Source organism: Fundulus heteroclitus, chromosome 4 (genome assembly GCF_011125445.2).
Source record: "Fundulus heteroclitus isolate FHET01 chromosome 4, MU-UCD_Fhet_4.1, whole genome shotgun sequence".
Classification (NCBI taxonomy): Eukaryota; Metazoa; Chordata; class Actinopteri; order Cyprinodontiformes; family Fundulidae; genus Fundulus; species Fundulus heteroclitus.
In genome coordinates, this window is record NC_046364.1 from 33,687,645 (window position 1) to 33,710,106 (window position 22,462).

Here is a 22,462-nt window from a genome sequence, read left to right on the forward strand (position 1 = left end):
AAGAAGCTCCACGTGTATAATGTGTACGAGTGTGCTCTGCTCGCCTGCTCGAGAGTGTGGTGCTCAGCTGGCCAAGCGAGAGTTGTGTAATTGCAGGGTTATTGCTGCTGAGCCTGATGGGTAATGACACATTTGCAAATTAATTCTCAGTGCAAGGCTGTGATTAGCATACGGAGAGAAGCATCTCGCACACAAAGAGCGATACACATGCTCACACATTGCGCGGGCCTCTAATCACCAGTGAGAGGTCAGGTTAAATGGGTGTGTGTAGCGGTGGAGTGGGTGCGGGTCTCAGCAAATAGGGGTGAGTGAGGGGTTACGAGATTTTATTTCGTATCAGATTTGATGAATGCCGGCGCTCTAAAGTCCAGCTCGTTTTCTTATTTTTATTTTTATTTTATTTTTTAAAGGAAAACCTCTCCTGCTCTCTGTGAATGCCGTCTTTTGGTCTGTTTTTTTTTTTTTTTGCTGAGGCAGTGTGAGGTGGAGCGTCTCCGAGGGCTATGTGTCAATCTCAGCTGGTTGATAATGAAAGATTAGAATTTATTTTCCTTCACCAATATAGATATTTTCGTATTTTTGTTGCTGTGGTGTCAGAGTGCAGCGTGAAACGGGAGAATAATAGAGACGCCTTATCTTTGCTTTCCCTGCTGTGAAGAAAAAAACCCAATCGCAAATCCCTTCACATGCTTTCACGGCTAAACGTACACACCCTGCTTGAGGGCTGATCATATAGGCAAGACAACTGGATGGCGGGTTGACGGGAAATCGGGATAGCAGGTTGTTTGTGTGTGTGCTCTCATTTGCCAGCTGACTGTGCTGTCCCTCCCATGCACTGTTTTTTTTTTATTTCCTCGCTCTTTAACAGCCTCTTTTCACTTGTTTTGTTCTCCTCTTCTTTCCGTTGCTTTTTGATCACAGTGTTTTTAGTTTCACATGCTGCGTCGGTCCCCAAGGAGCTTTTATGCCCTTTTCATGCAGTGAGTTGTGTGTACGTGTAGGCCTGAGCATGTTTGTTGCGCTTTTCCACAAACCATACGTCAAATGTGACCCGTTCCCTTAAATAATAATTGGACAATAGTGGTTTCTGTGACACAATAGCTTGCAAAAAATTTTAAAATATGTCTAAATATTGGATGAATATGGCTTACTGTTAACGAAAACCCATCTGTTTCCATTAATTAGAATATTAAACAAAACCAATACAAAGATTATTTAGTACAGGAATGTCACGTTATTACCATGTAATGACCGACATCATCATGGGGGAAACCCGTTGACTGGACAGTTTAAGAACAGAAGACTTTTTTTTTATCCTAGCATAATAAAGGAAAGTTGAGTGGAAGGAAAAGGTGTGACAGGAAAGGTTGTTCAAACGACAGGAATGACTGCAACCTTAAGAGGATTGTGTAGCAAAGCCCTTTCAAAAGCTTGTGGGAGATTCAGAAGGCTTACCTGGGCTAAGGGGAAAAACGGACAGGGCTGTTGCTTAGTGGTCCAAGGTTCTCCTGCCACAGATGAAGGTATATTTCAATTATTTTGAAATTAAGGTTATATAATCTGGAGGAAAAGTGCAGAAGCACGAGGCCAAGTTGATTGGGGTGTGAAGTTTTCATGGTCTGGACAGCCATATCATCTGCTGGTGTTGGTCTGCTGAGTTTGATCCAAAATCATAAAGTTAACTCTGCCCTCTATGAGGAAGTCTAAAGTTAGCTTTTCTCTGGTTACAAGCTTAACATAGATGCTGATTCTATCTTCCAGCAGGTCTTGGCAACAGCTCAAAAGCACCGAAATCTGGTTATCCACCACGGTCTCACAGTACTTGATTGGGCAGCAAACTTCTTTGACCTGATCCTCATGGAAAAAACAATAACGGATTGTCAAGAGGAAGATGACCAACAATGCAGATAAGACAAAGGGTGCTATCAAAGCAACCTTGGCTTTCTAAACACCTCCACAGAGCAACAGTACTGATGCAGTCAGTCATGCAAAAGCAGCCCCGACTAAGTGATGAATTTATATACAAATAGTACATGAGCAGATGTGCCTGTAGAGTAAGTTCTTTTTAGCTACTGCGATGCAAAACAAGTGCAGCAAAACTAGTGAAGGCCGTCACTACAGCAGAATCACACTCTCAAAGTCAATAAACACTATTATACTATTAATACGTTTTCCTTTTTCTTTTTTTAAGATCCCCATTAACATACTAAGGGAGATCTATCTAAACTTGCTAGACTAATGCATTGGCAATAGGCTTGGGGCTCTCAAGTTAATTGGAAAGCGGAAAACAAATTCAAATATGTTTGCATCAGTAAATCCATTCCTGTTGACCGAGTTGCTCCTCTCGCTGTAATGAAATACATCCTGGAAAAGTCTCTTTGCTGTCTGAGTCTTCTCTCATTGCTCCCGGCTCTCTGTCTTCAGCCTGGCCACCTTGCAGGAGGAGGACGTGGCTTTTTTTTTCCGGCTGTCTTTCTGTCCGTCTCTGTCTGTCGTGGTTGCCTGTCGGAGCAGCCGTGCCTTGAGGCAGGGGGGGGGGGGGGGGGGACGTCACCTCCCAGCCTTGTCCAACAAGGTGCGAGACGCTTCGACACCTGCCTCGCACGCTCACCTGGACACAACAGCACGGAGGCACGCTCCTGCCTTTGAGCGATGATAATACGGCCCGTTCGCACACGTTCAGCCACTTCTGCTGTGACGGTAGAGGGGAATATGTTGGACTATTTCACTTTATCTGTCTCAGTGTTCACACCTACTCGCTGTCGCCACATTAAATGTTTCCTGACTTCTTTGTATTAGTAAAAAGGTCTTTGTTCCTAGAATAACTACCCCCTCCTCCCTGCCTCTATCACTATCTTGATATGTGTGTGTGTTTGTGTTTGTTTGTTTGTGTGTGCGTGTGTGGGATACCCCACACACACACACACACACACACTTGCTTTCTCCTTGTTCCTGTCTCCTCCTCAAGTCATCGGTCCCTATTAGCAATTATTTGCCCCATTTGCCTGTGAGCATGCCTTTCGCACTCCCACTCACTCTCGCTGTGCTTGTTGTGCTCGAGGAATGTGTGCTGTAGGGTTTTTTTTTTTTTTTTTTTGCCTGTCCTCTGGGTCCTCCTGAAGGCATAGGACCCCCTCGATGTGCCTCCCTCACTGAACTGCTGCCAATCTCCCATGTCTTTCTCCCCCCCCCCCCCCCCCCCCCGAGAGTTTTCACAGAATGGGTTGGAGAGGGAGACGAATTATGCCCATCCCTTTCTTTTCCCTTTGTACCACTCCTGTTATATTTTGTGTGCGTGTGTGTGTGTGTGTGTGTGTGTGTGTGTGTGCGTGGTTTAGTAGAATGGACGCTTCCCAGCAGATAGTTAACTCCTCACCCCCTAACTGCCTCCATCTCAGTCAGGTTTGTGTGTGGAGCAGGTGGTGGGGTAACACAGGATGTTTGCGTGTTTAATCAAGATTGTGTGTGTGTGTGTGTGTGTGAGAGAGAGAGAGAGAGAGAGAGAGAGAGAGAGAGAGAGAGAGAGAGAGAGAGAGGATGGATGGGGGATAGTCGGCTGTCAGAGCAGCATGGTGAGCAGTCTGTGCACCGGGCTTCACAAGCCAAGTTTCCTAGACGGACACACAAACGCACCCACACACTTGCAGACCGAGACGAGGACTCTCATTTTCAGAGAGGAGAACGGAGGCGGGGGATCTTTTGTATTTTCCTCCTCCAAACACGTAGCTGTTCTATTGTGAGCTGCCCTTGAAGACCTGCAGCTCTCTCTCTCTCTCTCTCTTTCTCTCCCTCTCTCTCTCTCTCTCTATCTCTCTCTCTCTCTCCGTTTGCTGTCGGTCAGTCCTTCCTACTGTCTGATACAGTCTGAGCAGATGCTCCCCTGATAGTCGTTGGCCTCTCGCTGTCACCAGGGCTGTGCAATCAGCTGTCACCCCGACTCCAAATTGAACCGTGGCCGCTCTCCTCCTCGGGTGAAGCGTCGGCGCTGGCTGGTGTTTTCCTCCTCGTCCCCCTTCCCGCTGCCCCCCCTCAGCCTATCTCTTTTCACTTTACCTCCACCGCGCTGCTCTCGCACAAAAAAACATACACACCCACCACCCCTTTTTTTTCTGTTCACTTTCTGGCTGTGTTGATGCCTGCAGGGAGTTCATTCTGCCCTCCTTCCATCCTCCTCTCCTCCACCTCCTTCTCTCTGTATCGTCAGAGGAAGAGAGGGAGGGAAGAAAAAAAATCCCAGAGCAAGAAAGGAAAAAGGGAGATAGTTGCAAGGAAGCGGTAGCGGAGGAAGCATTTTCCCTCTGATCATCTTTCTTGGATAGGGGGATAAAAGACAGTCGCGGGAATCGGCGTCTTGCTCTCGTCTGTGGGATTTACCCAGCCTGGGTCTGTTTCCCCCTTTTCCCTCCTCCTGGCTCCGGACCTGCCTGCTTTTTACATCTCTTCCACGGCCGTCCCGACTCTCTGGGTGTGTGCCCCGTGTGGGTTCATGAAAGAAAAGGCAACAGAGAGCGAGCTTCCTGCTGCCGCTTAGAAACGGACAGCGAGTGCGTGACCCTTTGCCCGGGGGGGGGATCTGGGGCAAGAGCGAGCGGGTCGAGAGCGGGGGGCGTGATCGGGGGGGTGACCCTTGCACCGCTCTGTCTGTGTGCATCCGTGTGACTGTCTGAGGAGGAGGAGGAGGAGGAAGGGGGGGTGGGGGGTTTGTCTATGTGTGCGCATCTCCTTAGCCGGCTGGGCGGTCCCAGCCTCACGCTTGGTTAGAGAGGACCAGAGAGCAGGGATGACAGGCTGAGTTCCAGCCCAGCCCCACCACACACAGAGCCTTGTTTCTGGGTGGCTGTGAGGGCACCGTCCCTCTCCCGCTCAGTCATCCAGGACAGGATTGCCTGCCCGCCCGTTTAAAACAAGTTGCTCTCGCTTCATGACACGTAAACAGTGACGATGTTTGGACTAAAAGCACCCCTGTATTATTTACCAGGTAAGCTCACTTCTGTTTTTTTTTTTTGTTTTTCTTTGCACAGTGATATATGCAGCACTGTGTTTGGTTTTTGTGTTATGGCTAAAGGTTGGAGGTTTTGCATGAAGACCCCGCTCCTCTTTGTGCTGACAGTCTTGAGGACTGAACCTGAGCTCCAGCCCTTGTAATGTTGTGTGACAGCAGCACTCGCTCTGTGTGTTTAACCTGAGCCTTTTATCAGCGCGGAAGCCGGCAGGTAAACGGGACTCTGACAGGCTGGAGCAAGAAGCACAGAGTCCAATGTGTGTGTGTGGGGTTTTCTTTTTTTTACATGCTATTTTATCTGTTGCCAGTGTGTTTTCCTTTCTTTGCCGGCGAGCGTGTATGCATTCGCACATGCTCGTGTGTTTTTTTTGGTGGTTGCATGTGTGTGTGTGTGTGTGTGTGAGAAAAAAAAACTGAGTGCTAAGGCGGCGTGAGGTTACCACCGGTCGGCGCTTAAGTGCGTGTCTCGGCTCACTGGGCACTGATTGTGGAGAGGAGAGCCAAGAGAGAGGCGGTGATGGAGGAAGAGAAAGGCAGACTAGAGAAGGAATGGAGAATCAGACAGGGATGAACTTCTGCGAAAAAAATATATATTTTTTCTGTGTCAAGCTGTCTGATTTACTTGAAATGTGTGCATGCTGTGGGATGGGGAAAAAATGTGCATAAACGTCTAAGTCCTCCCTGTTTTTTTTATCGGCATACGCTGTGTTTACACATGTGTTAAAGGAAAAGTTACGTTTGACATTTGCACTCTACGACACTTGCTTTTTCTTTTTTTTCTCCACTTCTGAGCCAGAGGTTACTAATATAATTCATTATATTTAAATTCTTACTTAAATTGTGTTTCCCACCAAGGCAAAAACATAACTTCCATTAAGGTAATTTGCTTTTCTTGACGTGTTACAGTCGTCCCCTCATTACCATTCAGAGCAGACTTAGAAATGGTAAACTGTGGATTAATAGGGCTGGATGATGGTAAGAAAACATGCATTTAGGATGTTATTGATGAACATTGTGATGACCACATTGGTAACATTTTTCAAGGAATCTTCTTTCTTTTTCGTCATTGCAACATCTTGATTATTTGATCAGTAAACTCAGCATGCAGAGAACTTTGACTATAAGAGCCGACAGATGCTGCATTCAACCAGCCCTTTGCAATTGAGATATGATTGATTTTGAAACTTGGATGATGGCTTTTATTTGATATATTGTGCAGCTCTAGATGACAACATTGATTAGTTTAGTTTTGACCGGACAGAGCCTCAGCCTTTTCTAGCATTTATTGCATCTTTCCGTTGCCACAAACTGTTTTTTTTAGCAGCAGCATTTAACATTTCAGTCTTTCCCACACTTTTTGATGTATGCATGACAAAACTTATCAACTACTTTTCATCTGTTCAAGTTCAAGTTCATGAAAAGCGACATTTTATTTCAAAACAGATCTCTATTTTTTTTTTTTTTTTACATAAAAAGATAAGCATTGGGCTTGGTGCACAAGTGTGTACTCAGACTACCCTTTGGGTTGATGTACTTTAGATCAAATATGTAAGATGCTTCCTAAAGCCATATTATGCTGCTGAAAAAGAAAAATCTGTTTTTTATTTACCTAGCTTACATTCTTTTGCTCTGAAGAATTGCTATTTTTATGACTTAAGCACTAAGCATTTTTAAAGGATGCACGTTTCACCAGAAAATGATATGTCACTGAAAAGGCAAAAGACATATTTAACATTGATCACACCTTGGGCAACATATTTTAGAAAACACATTATGAAATGAATCACTCACAGTGTTTATTAATTCGTGCATCGTTTTCCAACTTTTACGAGCTTTTTACCCTTTCCTTCTCTTTAATTCTCACGCAGCATGCGTTAAGAGTCGGGGTTTCTCTTTTTTTTTTTTTTTTTTCAGAAACGGTGGGGTTGGGGGGAGGTCGAAATGGATATTTGCTGCTAAAGGCCACCAAGATCCTGCTGTGCGAGAAATAAAGACATAAAGAGACGTGCAGAGGTGCTTGTGTCAGAGGTTGCAGACAGGGACAAAGCACCGAATGCAGCACTCCTCTACATGTGTCTAACCCGCTGACCAGACTGCTCTTTACTCTCAAGGTTGTGCGTGCTCAAAACAGAGCGGTGCAGGGGGAAAAAAAGCATTTGGAGGAAAGGAAAGGGAATAGCAATTAAACTGAAACTCAAATGAGAAATAAAGTGAAGGAAAACCTCAAAAGATTTAAGAAAATGGAAAAAAAAATGAACCCATTTCTGTCACCTCAGGACTTCTACTCCCCATTATCTCCTGTATCGACCTCTTCTCACATCTTCTCATCCTGCTTTTTGATATCTGTAACCCCATTACCCCTTCTTCTTTGCTCAGCAAGTGTGTGTGTGTGTGTGTGTGTGTGTGTGTGGATGCATTTGTGTGTGTGTGTGTGGGTGTGTGTGTGTGTGTGTGTGTGTGTGATTGTGTGTGTGTGTGTGTGTGTGTGTACGGACTGCCCCCTGCGACCCCTAGAGACAGAGAGAGGGTCTTCGTTGTGACAGAGGCCAAAGCTAGTCAGGCATGTGTGTGCATGTGCATGTGCGTGTGTGTGTGTGTGTGTGTGTGTGTGTGTGTGTGTGTGTGTGTGTGTGTGTGTGTGTGTGTGTGTGTGTGTGTGTGTGTGTGTGTGAGACCGACACTGTGGGTTGCTTCTTCTCTTCCCCCTTCTTTCATTCAGCCACTGAATGAGCCCCTGCCTGCCTTCCCGTCTTAACCGCCGTTGCCTTGGAGACCATGTCAGACACATGCTAGTTCCACATGATTATTTGACAACAAAAAAGGTTGGGTTAAATAAAGAGGAATGGGGCTGTGTGCGTGTTTGTGGGAGGGACGGCCGAGGTTTTTTTTTGATGGGAAGAAAGCAGGCGGAATGCAGAAAGAAATGTATTAGGAGCGAACAACAGCGTGTGGGGGGGGGGGGTGCAGAGATAAAGGTGGAGCAGAGAAGCACTTGAACTTGGGTCGCGTTTACAACGCAGCTGAGGTAGAGGAGGGCCAGAGAGCAACCACTTCAAAATGGTGGTTTTGTCACCGGTTTCTCTACGTTATATATACTTTTTTACACCTCTAATGTTTTTTATCCTTCTTCCTATACATTTCTTTGCAGTATGCTTTAAATGCTCTTTATTTGACCACATCCATCCTCCATATGTACACTTACTTGAACCTTGCATAGATATGGCAGCTCCTTTTTGTGTGTTTGTTTCCTTTTTTAAATTGTTTGGTTGATCGGTGAGATGGGGGGAAAGAATAGGGAGTAGAGAAAAAGGCATCAAGTAGGAGTCTAACGTTGCTTTTCTTGTTTTAATTCCTCTAAACCACTCAGCACGGTGGTAATAAGTGAGGTTACGAAGCAAGAAGGACTGACAAATTCTTACAACAAACCAAAAAAACACAAAACAAGCTGGCTTTGAAAGTAAATCTATCAGACTGTTTAAAACGAATAGTCTACTTTCCTACAACCTTGAAGTAATCCAATGCGCTTGTCAGAGTCGGACTCAGACTGAACAGACTGAGGTTAACGAGACGCCGATCTCCTAACGAAAACTTACTTTATCCTGAACAAAACTCAATCAGTCAAAAACTCCGTTTTACAGCAGCCTTCATTCAGTGTTTTGCTACACAAAGTGTACTACAAGATAACAAAAAGGATTTTCCAGAAAAACAAGCAATATAGTTCAAAGCAAACTGATAAAGGAAAGAAAGCATTCAGTGTGTTGGCTCCTATAGCGTGGAATCAGCTCCAGTCAGAGCTCAAGATGTCGGAAACTATTTCATTGGACTTATTTCGAGCGGTTCTTAAAGATAGACAACAAGCTTGTATGAAACAGTGTCACTGCTTTTAAATTCTTTTTATTGTTTTATATTTGTGCATATGTATTAATTGGTTTTATTTTTGTAACCAGGTTGTAGTGTTTTTGCAGATTTCTGGCCAGGTCCCCCTTGAAAATGAGATCCAGATCTCAGCGGGGTTTACCTGGTTAAATAAAGGAAATTAAAAAAAAAAAGAAAAAAAAGCGTTTGTCAAAAGAGATTACTATATGTACCAAAAGATATTTGAGTTTACACGATTAGGTCTACAGAGGAAGGAATTTTTCAACCTGATGTCGACTAGGAGACATAAAGACATAAAGACAGTTTATTGTAATTCAGACATAAAGAAATGTCTGAATTACAATAAACAAAAACAGAGAGAGGAATAAATAAATACATTGTAACTTGTTAATGAGGCAGTACAAATAACTCAAAATAAATGAATACAAAATATGAATATTTAACAAATATGCACAAAAAAACTTGCTGAAAAAGGATTTAAATGAAATAGAAATATAGAAGGTGGGGGAAAAATAGGTTTTAACTGCTTGGATAATATTTCTCCATGTTTTGCATTATCTCAACATTTTTGTTCCTCTGTTCACTTCCGAACAAATCTCAATTTTGAGTGGACGTTATTTGCCAAAGCATGTATAGAAATTGCAGTCTGATTCTGCACACAGTGTTGGGCGTGGTTCCACTGTTGCCTCACACAACAGTAAGATCCCAGGATCAAATCCCAGCCAGGGGCTTTTTATGTGGAGCTCTTTTTTTTTTTTTTTTATCTCAAAGTGTAGGTTGTCTCCAACAGTGAATGAAAAACATAACATGGACATTAGGGGGCTAGCTGGAGATTCAAATTTGTTCTTTTGATGTTCCTTGGGCAAACACGGCAGTCGAAAAACAAGTTTGCATCACCTGACATAAAAGTATGCGTCATTCTTCCAAGCGCCATGAAACCTGAGGGTTCGGCGCACGTTGCTAAGCTCTAAACAGGTTTAGAGGATTCTGGTGATGCAACATAACACGCGACAGAAAATAAGAAACAACATGTTACTCAACTTTTAAAGTGCTAAAAGGGGAACGAGGGAGCAAAAAAAAAACAAAAAAAACAAATCTGCTGCCCACCGACTTTGATTATTGCTGTTCACTATGTTCCCACATCCCCGCCTCTCTTTTAAAATCAATTCCTAGAGAACCAACAAGATGGACAAAACATCTCTCCTCTCTGCGTCAGACACGCTCCTACCAGGATAATCAATATGTGTGCGAGTGATGCTGGGTGTTAAGCCCTGGATCAGAGTGTGGACTAATCACTCGTGATTCCTGGGTTAAAAGAAAGAAGAAGAAGAAAAAAAAAAAACTCGAGGGATGCATGTTCACACAGTGTAGGGGGAATCTGAACGTGCTGGTAACATTAGCCACAGGAGATCTACCATTGATAAATCCGCCAGAGGAATCCATACTTTGTTAGAAGATTATCAGTGCAGCAGTGAAATCATTAGATCCAATTAAGTACAATATCCTTCCTTCCCCTGTATTCCTAACTGAGCCCATCTCCTCCGATCAATTCCCGCAAATCTCTTTCTCTGCATCTCCGTCTCTCCACGCAAGCATCCACTCAAGTGTCGGCCATCGCTCTCTGTGTCCTTCTCCTCCTCCCACTATGCTTTTATCCCTCACTTCACTCTATCATTGTATCCATTTATCTGTTTTACTCCCTCTCTGGCTCACAGTCCTGCAATCCTTCTATCCCTCCCGCTCCATGTGCTCCGACAGCTCTGTCATTAGATGGCAGGAATGGCAGTAAAGCGGTCACAATGATAGACTGCCAGCTCCCTCACCCTTTCTCCCCACTCCCCCCCCTCGCCTTCCCTCTCTCTCTCTCTCTCTGTCTCATTCTGCCCTTGCTATAAAAGCTCTGACCCATACACAGCATGGCATCTGTTCCACGTCAGTCCGCAGGTGGCACCGCCTCGGCCACGGCTGTAATGGTCGATAGCGGCTCGTCACACCGGCTGCCCCGTTAACCTCCTCATAAACCCGGGGCTGTTAAACTCCGACCCTCCAAACCTGCAGCCCAATGAACCGTCTCTGGACACAAGTCACCACTAAAAAAACTGTGTGGGAGGAGCTCCACAAACAAACACACACATTTGTTTAAAAAAAAAGAAGAAAAAAAAGACACCGCATAAGCACTGATCTAGCTATTTCAGGTTGATACCGATTTATGTCCTAATTGTAATTCTGACCAACTCCATCTTTTTTATTCTAAGGGCTATAACATATAGAAGAGAGAAAAATGTACCGCAGGTTATTTGATAGCTGTAGCAGTTTCGGATCCAGTAGAAAATGAAGAAATTACAACATTGATGAATTATACATCAAAGGATTTCCCCCTAACCTTCGTGGGATTTTTATTAAACTCGATAAAGGTACATCAGAGTACATACTGATGGTTGAGGCTGCTGTTTGAGAATTTAATGAGTAAGAGAGGGGGGGGATAACTACATTTTCAGTATTTGACATGCTAATCACCAACCTGTCAAGGGAAAATTGGAATGATTTGATTGGTCCATCCCTAAAAAACATCAAAAACAAGAACTTTTATCATCAACATAACCTAAATGAACAACCCCGTGCAAGAGTTAACCAAAAACCTCCTTCGTTTAAAGAACTAATGTCTTGGGAAGAAGAACAGTCTCGTTTTTTTTACGTTCACGTAAGAATCAGAAGGGAAAAAAAAAAAAATGACATGCCCTGGCAAATAGGTACAATAAACGCCCAGCACATTATTTGCAGTTATCATTTAATGTGCGAACAGGTGCAGGGGCTGGGGGGTGGGAGTAACGCAGGGCTTTACTGGTATCACAGCAGTGACTATGATTTATGGACCGCTGTCAGTCCACTCTCTGCCTTTATGTTCTCTGTTGTTCTCTTGTCAGTTTGGCACCAGGGAGACTGCAATGCAGTTTGTGTAATGCATTGTGTTGCATGTGGGTTTGTTTGTTCTGCTCCTCTGCTCTGCGGCTGTGGACTGAGCGCAGACACTCGCGCGCGCAGAAACGTATAGATGGGAGTAGTACGTGGGCTAGTAAAAGGTTTCTTTCCAGCCATGCGTATGTGGACGGATCCCAATTCGCTGTGCTCGTCGAAAACGCGCGGCCCGCTCGCCTCTGCTCTTCAGGGTAGAGTCGCTGTAAACTCTCGCGAACCCCCTGAGAGGAATCTGAGAAACAAGACTGTGGGCCTACTAGCGTTTTGCTGTTAAATATGTGCGTCAGTGTGTTTGTGTGTGTGTGTGTGTGTGTGTGTTTTGTCACCTCTCTCAAACGTTATTCCAGCAGCAGAAATAACAGAGCCCTAATTGCCTTCATCTTCTTTCACTTCCACTAATCAAATTAGAGTATAGAGAACTCTAATTAAGCCCTCCCTGCATGCAATGATGCTCACGCACACACACACACACACACACGAAACCTGGATGCAAATTGTTACATATTAGCACATGCACATCTACTGTACTATTTATGTTTGATTTGTGAGCGGGTTAGAATAAAACCGGAAGCAATAGTAAGTTCATAACCCGTCACGAAGCCCAACGAGGCGACAGAGTGTGTCTTTTTTTGAGGTGAGAACGTTTTATTGATTTTTTGGCTATTGATTTTGGTCATTGCACAGAACCTCTGCAGGATGCTTGACACTGTGCTCTCCAATAACACCATGTTGGACAAAACTCTGATGAGTGGATGGTAAAGTCGGGCTCAGGGTGGTGCAAGCATGCAGAACGGGCTATTGCTTTCAGACAGGCTGGGGCCAGAGTCCTATCTGCTCCAATCCATTCATTTGTTTAACACAATAAATTATTGTATAGATTGTTGTATAAGGTGACTATGCTGTGTGTACCTTTTATCATCTGTAAAATAAAAGGCTCTCTTAGACGGATCCTTTTACATCCTCCATTAGACAATGGCCGTTTATCTTGCCTCTTACGTGTTTGCACACATCACGTCCTGTTTTACATTTTAAACTTTAGGAGATCTCAATCACTTTTCATGTTTTCACATATCTTACCGATAGTACGTAGAAACGTTAATAAACCTGTAACTTAAAGTTCTGCAAGCAGGAAAAAAGTTCTGAAAATGTAGAGGAATATTGATTTACATTTGAATTTAACCTAAACCTAAATGCTTTGGTAGCAATCAAACACATTTTCTCTAATTGGATCAAATGTTTGTTTGTTTTTTTACTTTAAATGTTATACCTCTTGACACTTTCTGATTAAGTTTTAATAAAATTTAACTATGCACAACTAATGACTAATATGCACTGTTTTCTCCCTTTCTATATACATTATCTTTGGCAGTGTTCTTACCAAATAGTCTTGTACACTAAAACACTACGTTTCATATCTACTAAAAACATACCTTAAATTTTCATTCTTACAAAATAAGTATTTATTTAGCTGTTCATATTTTAATACATTCATATAATTTAGGAGATCATATTCCTCGTGTCCCTCTTAACAGACAGTAGATCCATCAGTCAGGCATAACATTATGACCACTCACCTAATTCTGTGTTGGTTGCTGTTGTGCTGGCAAAACAGTTGTGACCCATCAAGACATGGACTCCACTACACTCCTTAAGGTGTGTTAAGGTAGTTCCAGCTCTTATTGGTAGTGCATTTGGTGATAGAGAGCGGTCAGCATGGTCACCGTGACAGAGCTATAGCTATGCTGCCTCATACTGGGAACAAACGGGGATGCACAGGGTGGTCTGACATCTATCTATCTGTCCCAACCTTAACTTCTTGAGCAAATAAAGCTTTGTTTGCCTGTCTGTTGGGCTGGGCCCTATGGGCCAGCCTTTGTTCCCCACATGCATGTATGCTGGCCATCCATAATCATGATCAGAATAATGTTTACAGATACCGACCACTGCAAATCTTGAACATCCCACAACAATTGCAGTTTTGGGGATGTTCGGACCCTTTCGCCAAACTTGCTCAAATCTTTACGCTGGCCCATTATCTTTCTACATCGAGCACAGTTGTTTACTTTACTTGGTGCTCTTAATGACATTCATTCTTTTTTGATTCACCCCGACAGTGGTCATAATGTTCTGACTTATTTTATGTACCAGCGGTTAGTGGATGAGCATCCTTTGCTCCGCAGCAGAGGTTCAGTAAAAAAAAATTCACTTCCTCCCTGGCAAAGCACCTGCTGTCCGAACCCGGGCCAGGCAGTTAAGTCGTCACACCCGACCGTTTTAATAAAGTCTCTCTCGCTTTAACGTGAACCCTCTCAAATCAGCGCGCACTCCCGAGCTCATAACTGTTGATGCAATTAGATCTCCCTTTGCCCTTTTCTAACGGTGCAATAAATGAACCTTCAGTCATGAAACAGGTACAAAAATGGCATAAGTGAGATATTATGACTAACTTTCAGTTGTAACTAGTCTGCAGTTGTAATGGATGAGGAAAAATAGGAGTTGTACACTAAAAGCTGTGAGAAAGTCTCATTTTTTGTCTTTGTAAATAGTTCTCGTGCTGAAGAATCAAAGTAAAACACTTAAACTTCAAAAAATTATGATGACGATGCCCTTTTCAATAACCAGTCATCGTCTCTTCTTTCTCCCATTGCAGACAGTTACCTAAGATATCTTCATGCAATTTGTATCAGTGTTTTCACACCTCCTTCATAGATGACTTTCCACCACCCTCATTCTGTAACATTCAGCCTTTGGGCCAGGTGTCACATGATAATTATCTGTCTGGGGTGTTATTTCCCTCAGTAAGTATCTAGCGTCCATAGGAGGAAGCAGAGAGGGGGCCGCGGTGTTTTATAGATGAGTTGGTAAATGCCCGTATCACCATATGTGAGTGTTAAAAGGGGGTTAAAAGGAACAGCCAACAACCTTGTTGTATTAGTGGGAGGTGTAATTTGGTACAGTCATGGGGTGTAATGAACGAATAACCCCTGTCTCCCACTTTATTTGCAGGGCATGTTACTGTCTGAGTTGTATTCTTGTTTGTGTGGATGATTGGTGCTGAGCTACCTTCCTTTCGGCACACAGGAAGTGGAATTGAATCATGGGAGGCAGATTAAGAGAGCGGCGAGAGCTCATCACATCCTGTTAATGACAGGAGATGACTCAAGGCGAGACCTCTCTCTCTCTCTCTCTCTCTCCCTCCTTTATTTTTCGTCTCTCAATCTTCTCCCGCCTCATCCGCATCTTCCTTCGCTCCGTCTTCCTTGCTGTCTGTCGTTCTTAGATGGTGGCTTTGAAAGGGGGCAAGGACTGGATTTAATATTCTCTCGGAATTAGCGCTGCACAGGAAATTTGCGTGCGGGTGCGAGGCAGAGAGGCTCAATGATGGATGGTGGAAGATGGATGTGACCTGAATTAGACACCCTAGGACTGGTCAGATGATTTCCTCAGGAGGAGGAGATGGAGGGGTGATGAGGAGAAGGCACATGATTACAGCTCCATCACTTCGTGCTTATGGGGAGTTTATAAAATAAATAGCACAGCATCAGGAACTGGGTACAAATTTAACTCACTGCATTTATGCTTGCCAGTATGTTTGTGTACAAAATTTTGCTTACTTATTTTTTGCACAATTTTAGGGGTACATATCCTTTTTAAAATTGTAAGATATATATAAAAAAATAATAATCTGTAATGCCAAACCTGAGTGTTAATTCATAGCACAACGTCACAAAACACTAAAGAAATGATCGCAACATCAGCAGCTCGAAATTCAGTTTATAAAGGGAGGATTTGTTTGGTAAATTATCAGGGTATCTGTAGAAATAGTGCCGGGGAGCAGCTTGGAAACCTAACAAACTGGCACTGTCAGGAAGGATTAAAAGAAAGTAAGAAAATAACCCCAATTTATAGCATATTGCACAGATCAAATCACAAACTGCTATACAGTAGAAGCACTCTCTTGAAAGAGTGACAAATGACTGGTTGCAACAAAAACTGTGTCTCGAGGCACCAGAAAATCTGTCAACATTCAGATAGACCTACTGTTTTCTGCTGCAGTTCTGACCAGAATTTTTATTATGTTGTGTACAGGCGTGCATGATCAGATTCCTGTGCCACTGGAATAACCTACTTTATACTGGCGATCCATGCAGTGGCTCTGCAATCCTCGCTTTTCTCCACTGGCTATAGTAATTGGCCAACATTGGCCTGCACAGATAGGCTGTTGCAGGGAACAAATCCACTGTTTCCGTTTTGTTTGTTTTTTTGCTGCCATTTTTGATCTATGTTGTTAATTGGTGTCAGTGTGTGGTTGGAAACACACTCTCCACCATGCAATGATGCAGCGGCTCGGCAGCTAGCGGTTAAAAATTGCCTCTTACCATTCATTTGGAAGCACATTTCCAAGTAAATCCCAAAGCACCACCGGTTGAGGGATGATGTATTGATCTGACACGCAGTTGTCCTGCACTCCTGTTCAGATTGATGCGGCCTGGCTCCTCTCACTGATTGTGCCTGTTCCAGTCTCTGAGCCTCGTGTCAGGGAAGGTCTCTCCGAAAAGAGCTCGACAACTGGGGGGGGATGCTCAAGAGACCGGTGAGCATCAGATGAAGGTCAGAGGAACGCAGTGTAAGGTGAGAAGAGGGCTAAACGAGGAAAGATAACTCAATGAGAGCGAAAGAGACAGGCAGAAAAGTAAAGTGTGTGTGTGTGTGTGTGTGTGTGTGCATGTGTGTGTGAAGGAGAGCAAGTGTTGGGGAGCGGGAACAGATTTGGGGAGGGCCGGACAGCTGAATCCTGGTGGGGAGTGGCAAGATTGAGCTGGCACTGCGGAGGCGGGCATATGGAGGGCAGGTTGGCACTTTGGCTGCCACCGGAGTGTGCACCTGCCGGCAGGGGGAGACACTGCCAAGAGAAGCAGAGAAAGCAGCGACGGGGGGGGGGGGGGTGCGTTTGTGGCGGCAAAGCTGAGTTTCGGGCAGCTCTAAATGGCCTCTAAAGATTTTGGCTGTTAATGAGGAGTCTTAAATTCATCCGACAACTGCAAAAACACAACTGTGCATGCGCACATTCTCGCATTCTGTACAAGCAGCCAAACTACCTAAATACACAGAGATATAGACTTGTGTTTAGCTAGCTCTCAGTCAAAGATAAAAGCTGTTTCCTTTTATTCCCTATTTGTCAAAGTTTAGCAGCCAGGTGCACAGTGAATTTTCTCATAGGAACAGCAATATACAGCCTTGATTTGCAAGATAGCACTTAAAATCTGCACTTCTTTACACAACAATACACCCTCTAATTGGACTGTTTTCCTGCTAACTAGCTGCTAATTAGAATTTCCCTTTCACTCCCAGTGTTTTCATTGTTTCTGACTGATAAAACAGCAAAACATGCATACAAAAATATCCTTCATATGGAATTAAACTGATCAGTTCTATCATTTGTCTTTTTTGGCACCTCAGCATTTAAACAGATGCCACAAGGCACACGGCAGTTCCTTGTCACAGAGGATTTGCACCAGCCTATTGGACCCCATGTGTTCTAATACAGTTATAAACACACATATGCAAAAATGAGTTTGTGTCTTTTCTTTTTCGGCATGTTTTATATGTGCATTCCCAAGGCTGAATCTTAACTCGTAAAGGTTGTTTTGAATGTCAATTCAAAACATTTTTCTAATGTGAAAAAATAGTACATTTAATTTAAACACCTGAAGCGCTAGTACAGAAAGTTATGATTTTCCCACACTAGCTTACATAAATAAAGTCATAGCGAGCGTTGGTGGCAACTGCTCAACACCATATAAGTCAAGGGACAACACTGGAGCGTAACTCTGGTGTGGGTAATTCATTCTTGTAAATGGCCAGGTGAGTAACTATGATCATTGTTAAAGGGCCAGCGTATTGGCTTGACTCATAATTAGATGTGACAAACTCTAAAAATGATTATTGAATGCCACAACCATAGCCATTGCAACTGTGCAATAAACTGTGTAAGTTATTGTATTTCATTCTCATTAGTGTGATGTTAATTGAAGCTATTGTTGAGAACAACAGTGGGTTCCCAACAAACAGCGGCACTTTATCTTTGACCTTAGTGAATAAATAGTTCTCCAAGATGGCAGCTTCACAACATTAGTGCTCTCTATAGCCTTTAACAATCCAGCCGCCATTATTTGGGTTAAGTGTGGTTATAAGCTGCAGTGAGACTCCATCCAAAGGGCAGGATGTCTTATTGACATCTTCTTTTTCTGGATTTTCCTTTTCAGGGGTTACCACTTGTCTCCATCTAACTCTATCTTCTACATCTTCTTCTCTCATGTCAGCTACCTTCATGTCCTCTTTCACTCCATCCATAAATCTCCTCTTTGATCTTCCTCTGGGCCTCCTGCCTGGTAGTTCCAGTCTCAAAATCCTTCTACTGATGTGCTCACTATCCCTCCTCTGAGCATGACCAAACCCTCTCAGTCTGGCCTCTCTAGCTTCATCTTCAGTATATCTAACATGAGCTGTCCTTCTGATGCAATCATTTCTGATCCCGTCCATCTTCATCACTGCCAAAGAGAACTTCAACATCTTCATCTCTGCTACCTCCAGCTCTGCCTTCTGCCTCTTCCTCAATGCCAATCTCTCTAAACCATACAACACCGCTGGTCACACCACCATCGTGTACACCTTTGCTTTCATTCTCACTGATACTCTATCACACAACACATCTGACACTTTTCTTCACCCATACAACCTGCTTGGACCTCTTTGATTCACCTCTTTTCCACCCTAGCCATTACTCTAGACTGTTGATCACACATTCTTAAAACCCTCTCCATTGCCATCTTTATCTCTTTAACCTCATGGCTCCACTTGAATTCCTCTCATTCACACACACATATTCCGTCTAGCTACGACCAAACCTCCATTCCTTTCCTTTTCAGGGCAAACTCAGTCTAACTAGATTTTCCTCCACCTGTTCCTTGCTTTCACCACGAATGAAAATGTCAACTGCAAACATCGTACTCCATGGAAATGGAGTACGATGTTTGCACGTTCTAACTTCATATGGCAATCTGTCCATTAATTAGACACACACGTTAGTTTACAACTCTCAGACCACTTAGCAAGATAAAATATAAGGAAACAAAGAATGTGGTAAAGAGTTATGTGCTTACCTTCAAGAATATTTTAAACCATTACAGGAAGGCAAATAATACTTTTGAAATACACGTGGTATTGTTTTGTTGTCAGTAATTCCAAATACCATATTTTTTGGACTATAAGTTGCACTTTTTTCATAGTTTGGCCTACACTGCGACTTGTAATCAGGTGTGACTTATATATCAATTTTAAATGCTAATTCATATTGACCAACATGAACCAGTAAACATCACCGTCTATAGCCACAAGAGGGATCCCTAGTCTTGTGAAAACTATATGCTGCTCTTGTACCACTTAAAAAATTATTGAAACATTAACTTATGGATAACAAAGACTGAACACATGTTCGCATGTTGTTTCGCTTTTTCAGTATTCATTCACGCAGAGGAGCACTGCCAGGTGCAGCTCGAAGGGCCCAGACTGTGACAGAACCTCGTTATCGAGGTTCATGAAGCTAGTGCTAGCTTACAGGTCTGTGTTCTGGGCGGTATACAACTTCGCTGATGAACTCTCACTCCGTGTCGTACTGTTAGCTTAGCAGGTAGCACGCTTATATTGACTTTCTAATTTCAGTGTAATTTTGCAAGAAACTTACCGGTTGGAGTTGCTGCCTTGTTATGCTAATTTACCCCATTTAACGTCCCAGGTATGGTCCATATTATTCAGCCAGTTGTGGATGCAGTTGTGTAATTGAATAAGTTGCCCTACGAGATTTCTTGTCTTTGATTGTGTGAAATAAATGATTGATTGTGTGAAATAAATAAATGAACTAAATCATATGGTCCGGTGCGACTGATATATGCTTATTTCCTCTTTATGACCACTACATTGGTCTTTCCTTGTTTTATACTAATCCTCCACCGACAGTGTGTCCTCACATAGAAGACAGATAGGGCAAATCGTGTAAGACTGACATTTTGTCCCCTTACGGGCTTCTGAAATCAGAGATAGCGACGCAACATGGCACCTCCCAGTGGGTGCACCGATACCTATGGACTTATAAACAACTAAGTCTAAGTTATGGAAACACATTCATTTTTGATGTGATGTTATTAGAGTTTGCCAAAATATGTTTTTAGAAAAGCACAACTTGATTTCTGCTACTTAAAAGCCAAATGAGTTACACATTGTTCCTTTAAGCCCTGAAAGACAAAATTATGTTTAATTCTCTTTTGGAGACATTCCCATAGTTCACTGTCTTTTATAAAGTCACAATAATTTCTTTATCCTAAAAGGATAAGAAAGTGGCCTGAGTTGATGCCAGACTTTAGTATGGTAGTATACATACCGATGAATGACTTCATAATGCCGACGTCAGCCTCTTAATTACACTGAGGTATTGTTGTGGCTTAAGTCCGTCCATGCTTGTGACAGCATCGCGGTTCCTGGTTGGATCTGACTACCATCTGTGTCCTAGTGGAAAAAATAATGTTTTGAACCATTATTTTGGGGGTATTTGAAAAGGCAAATCAGAACTCTCTGTTTTTTACCCCCTGGCTGGGATCAGGGAGAAGATATACCATAAAGGATGAGATCCCACACATAATTTTCGTATCATCTGTAAGAGAATCTAAATTTGAATGATAATTATAGTTTCTATGCAAAAGATTTGATAACTGCTTCGAGTTTGTTTGGAGAACAAATGTGAATGTTGGAAATTTGTATTAGATTTTACATTTTCCTCTACAAATGTTTGTATGAAAATTAAAATGAGGATCAGCGCAATAGCATGTGCTTTAGATGAACGCTGCTCCCTTTTTTTTGTGTGTGTGTTGTTGTGGATGAAAGGGCTTTTATTGTTCTTCTCTGATCAGCCACCACTGTTTCATCGGAAATCCACAGAGGAGGATGTAATGGGGGCAGCAACACCATGGCCTTGAGGTGTTATCTCTGCCCCTCGTTGTGTTGGAGAGAGTGTAGATGGGATCTAGAGCGAGGTGAAGAGGAAAGGGCCGTGGGGCTTGACTGCAGCGCAATCCACTTATCTTTATTTTTTTTTTCCCCCTCCCTTGGCAGAGCGGGATGGTAAGCAGATGGTCTTGTTACCATCAAAACAAAAATCCACGCAGAGAAATTTGCTCGCGTTAATTTCTTGTCCCCCAGGTGAGATGTCGAGGGTACGCCGACCAGTGTGCGCGCGTAGCGCAGACACACATACAGACACTGTGTCTGCTGGTTTTAAACGCACCATCTGCATTGGGGAGAGTGTGTCGGAGGAGTGTGAAGCGTGTGCTTGGCTTGAAGGACGTGTTTCCAGTGTTCGTAGCCATAGCTTATGTTGCTTTGGAATGCAAAGTGTTACAAAACACTTCATGTATCCGTCGTCAGTAACCCAGTTGTCCAATGGTGGTGGGTGTTTTGAGGGCACACTGACAGAGCTGAAAAGTGGGCTGAATTGGCAATCAGAGGCAAAAGGGAAGTGAGAGCCTGTTCTGACTGAGAGGAGGAGATAGCATGTTCATCCTTTTCGATGAAGACTAAATCCCTTCATTCTCCCATCTTCCTCCCTCCCTCCTTTCCCCCGCTTGTTTAGGAGCGAGACGAGAGCTTCTGCTTTGTAACGTCTGCTTCTTCGTGTTTTCTGTGTATCGAGGAAGCCCATAGATTATCCCTTTGAGTATGTATGTTCTGCAGGGGATAGACGAGCCTTACCGTCCCTTATCGCCTTACAGTGCGGTTCTCGCTATTGCTGAGTGAGCCCCCGGGGAGAAAGAAAGTATTGCGGGGAGGGATGGTGAGAAAGAGCATACCTGCACCAAATGTAACGCGACCTAATCTTTACAAGTGCTTTTGGATTTTTTAGAAGCACCGAGGCTAGTTTAGCTTGTAAAAGCAAATTCATACCAGGTCTGTTGCTAATACCAGTAGCTGTTTGCAGAGCACTACAAGACTGGCATCATTATGTTCCACTGTATGGCTGTGTTTTGTTTTGTTTTTTTATCAGAAAAATTAATTCAACATCTCAAAGACCAAAAGGAAGACAGTGAGCTGGCAGATATAAAAGATGCTTCCAATTACTGAAGGAAGGATCCTTTACACAGCAAATGGGCCTTCAATGTTTAATTATAATTGAATAAAAGGGGATAAATAGAAAAGAAAGCAGGAAGTACTGTGAATGGAGCAGGCTGAAGTGAAAGAAACTTCTTCAGCTATTTTTTTAACTGTATTTGCTCCTTGCCTCTTTAGCAGAAGGTTCTGAAGTGATCTCTCTCAAACAATAAACCACCTAAAAATGTTGCATGAAGCTAATTATGCCAAAAACCGTCTGTGATACTAATGAATACACGTGCTCCATTATTGCGCTAAAACAGGAATAAGGGAAAACACTATGGGCAGTTCTTGTACTGTAGTATCCTGAAGACAAATTCAAAAAACATATGTCACACTTCTATTTATGTATACACTACCATACTAGTGTCTCTGTAGTGTTAATATCAAGCCACTGTGCTGCCCACGCAG

At 43.2% G+C, this 22,462-nt stretch overlaps 1 protein-coding gene across 4 annotated transcripts in view; it reads left to right on the plus strand.

Moving 5' to 3' along the window:
- The window catches only part of gse1 (Gse1 coiled-coil protein), a 240,123-nt gene that overhangs the window by 139,513 nt on the left and 78,148 nt on the right, over positions 1–22,462 (plus strand). The window contains exon 1 of one of the 4 annotated variants that reach the window (XM_021312090.2): positions 4,683–4,978. The exons of 2 other annotated variants lie outside the window; for them this stretch is intronic. In XM_021312090.2, coding sequence (XP_021167765.2) covers positions 4,942–4,978 — 37 coding nt within the window. In that variant the 5' untranslated portion in view covers positions 4,683–4,941. Of the gene's footprint in view, positions 1–4,682; positions 4,979–22,462 lie in introns of those variants that run through there. One more of the 4 variants, XM_012855108.3, reaches the window with a different exon arrangement.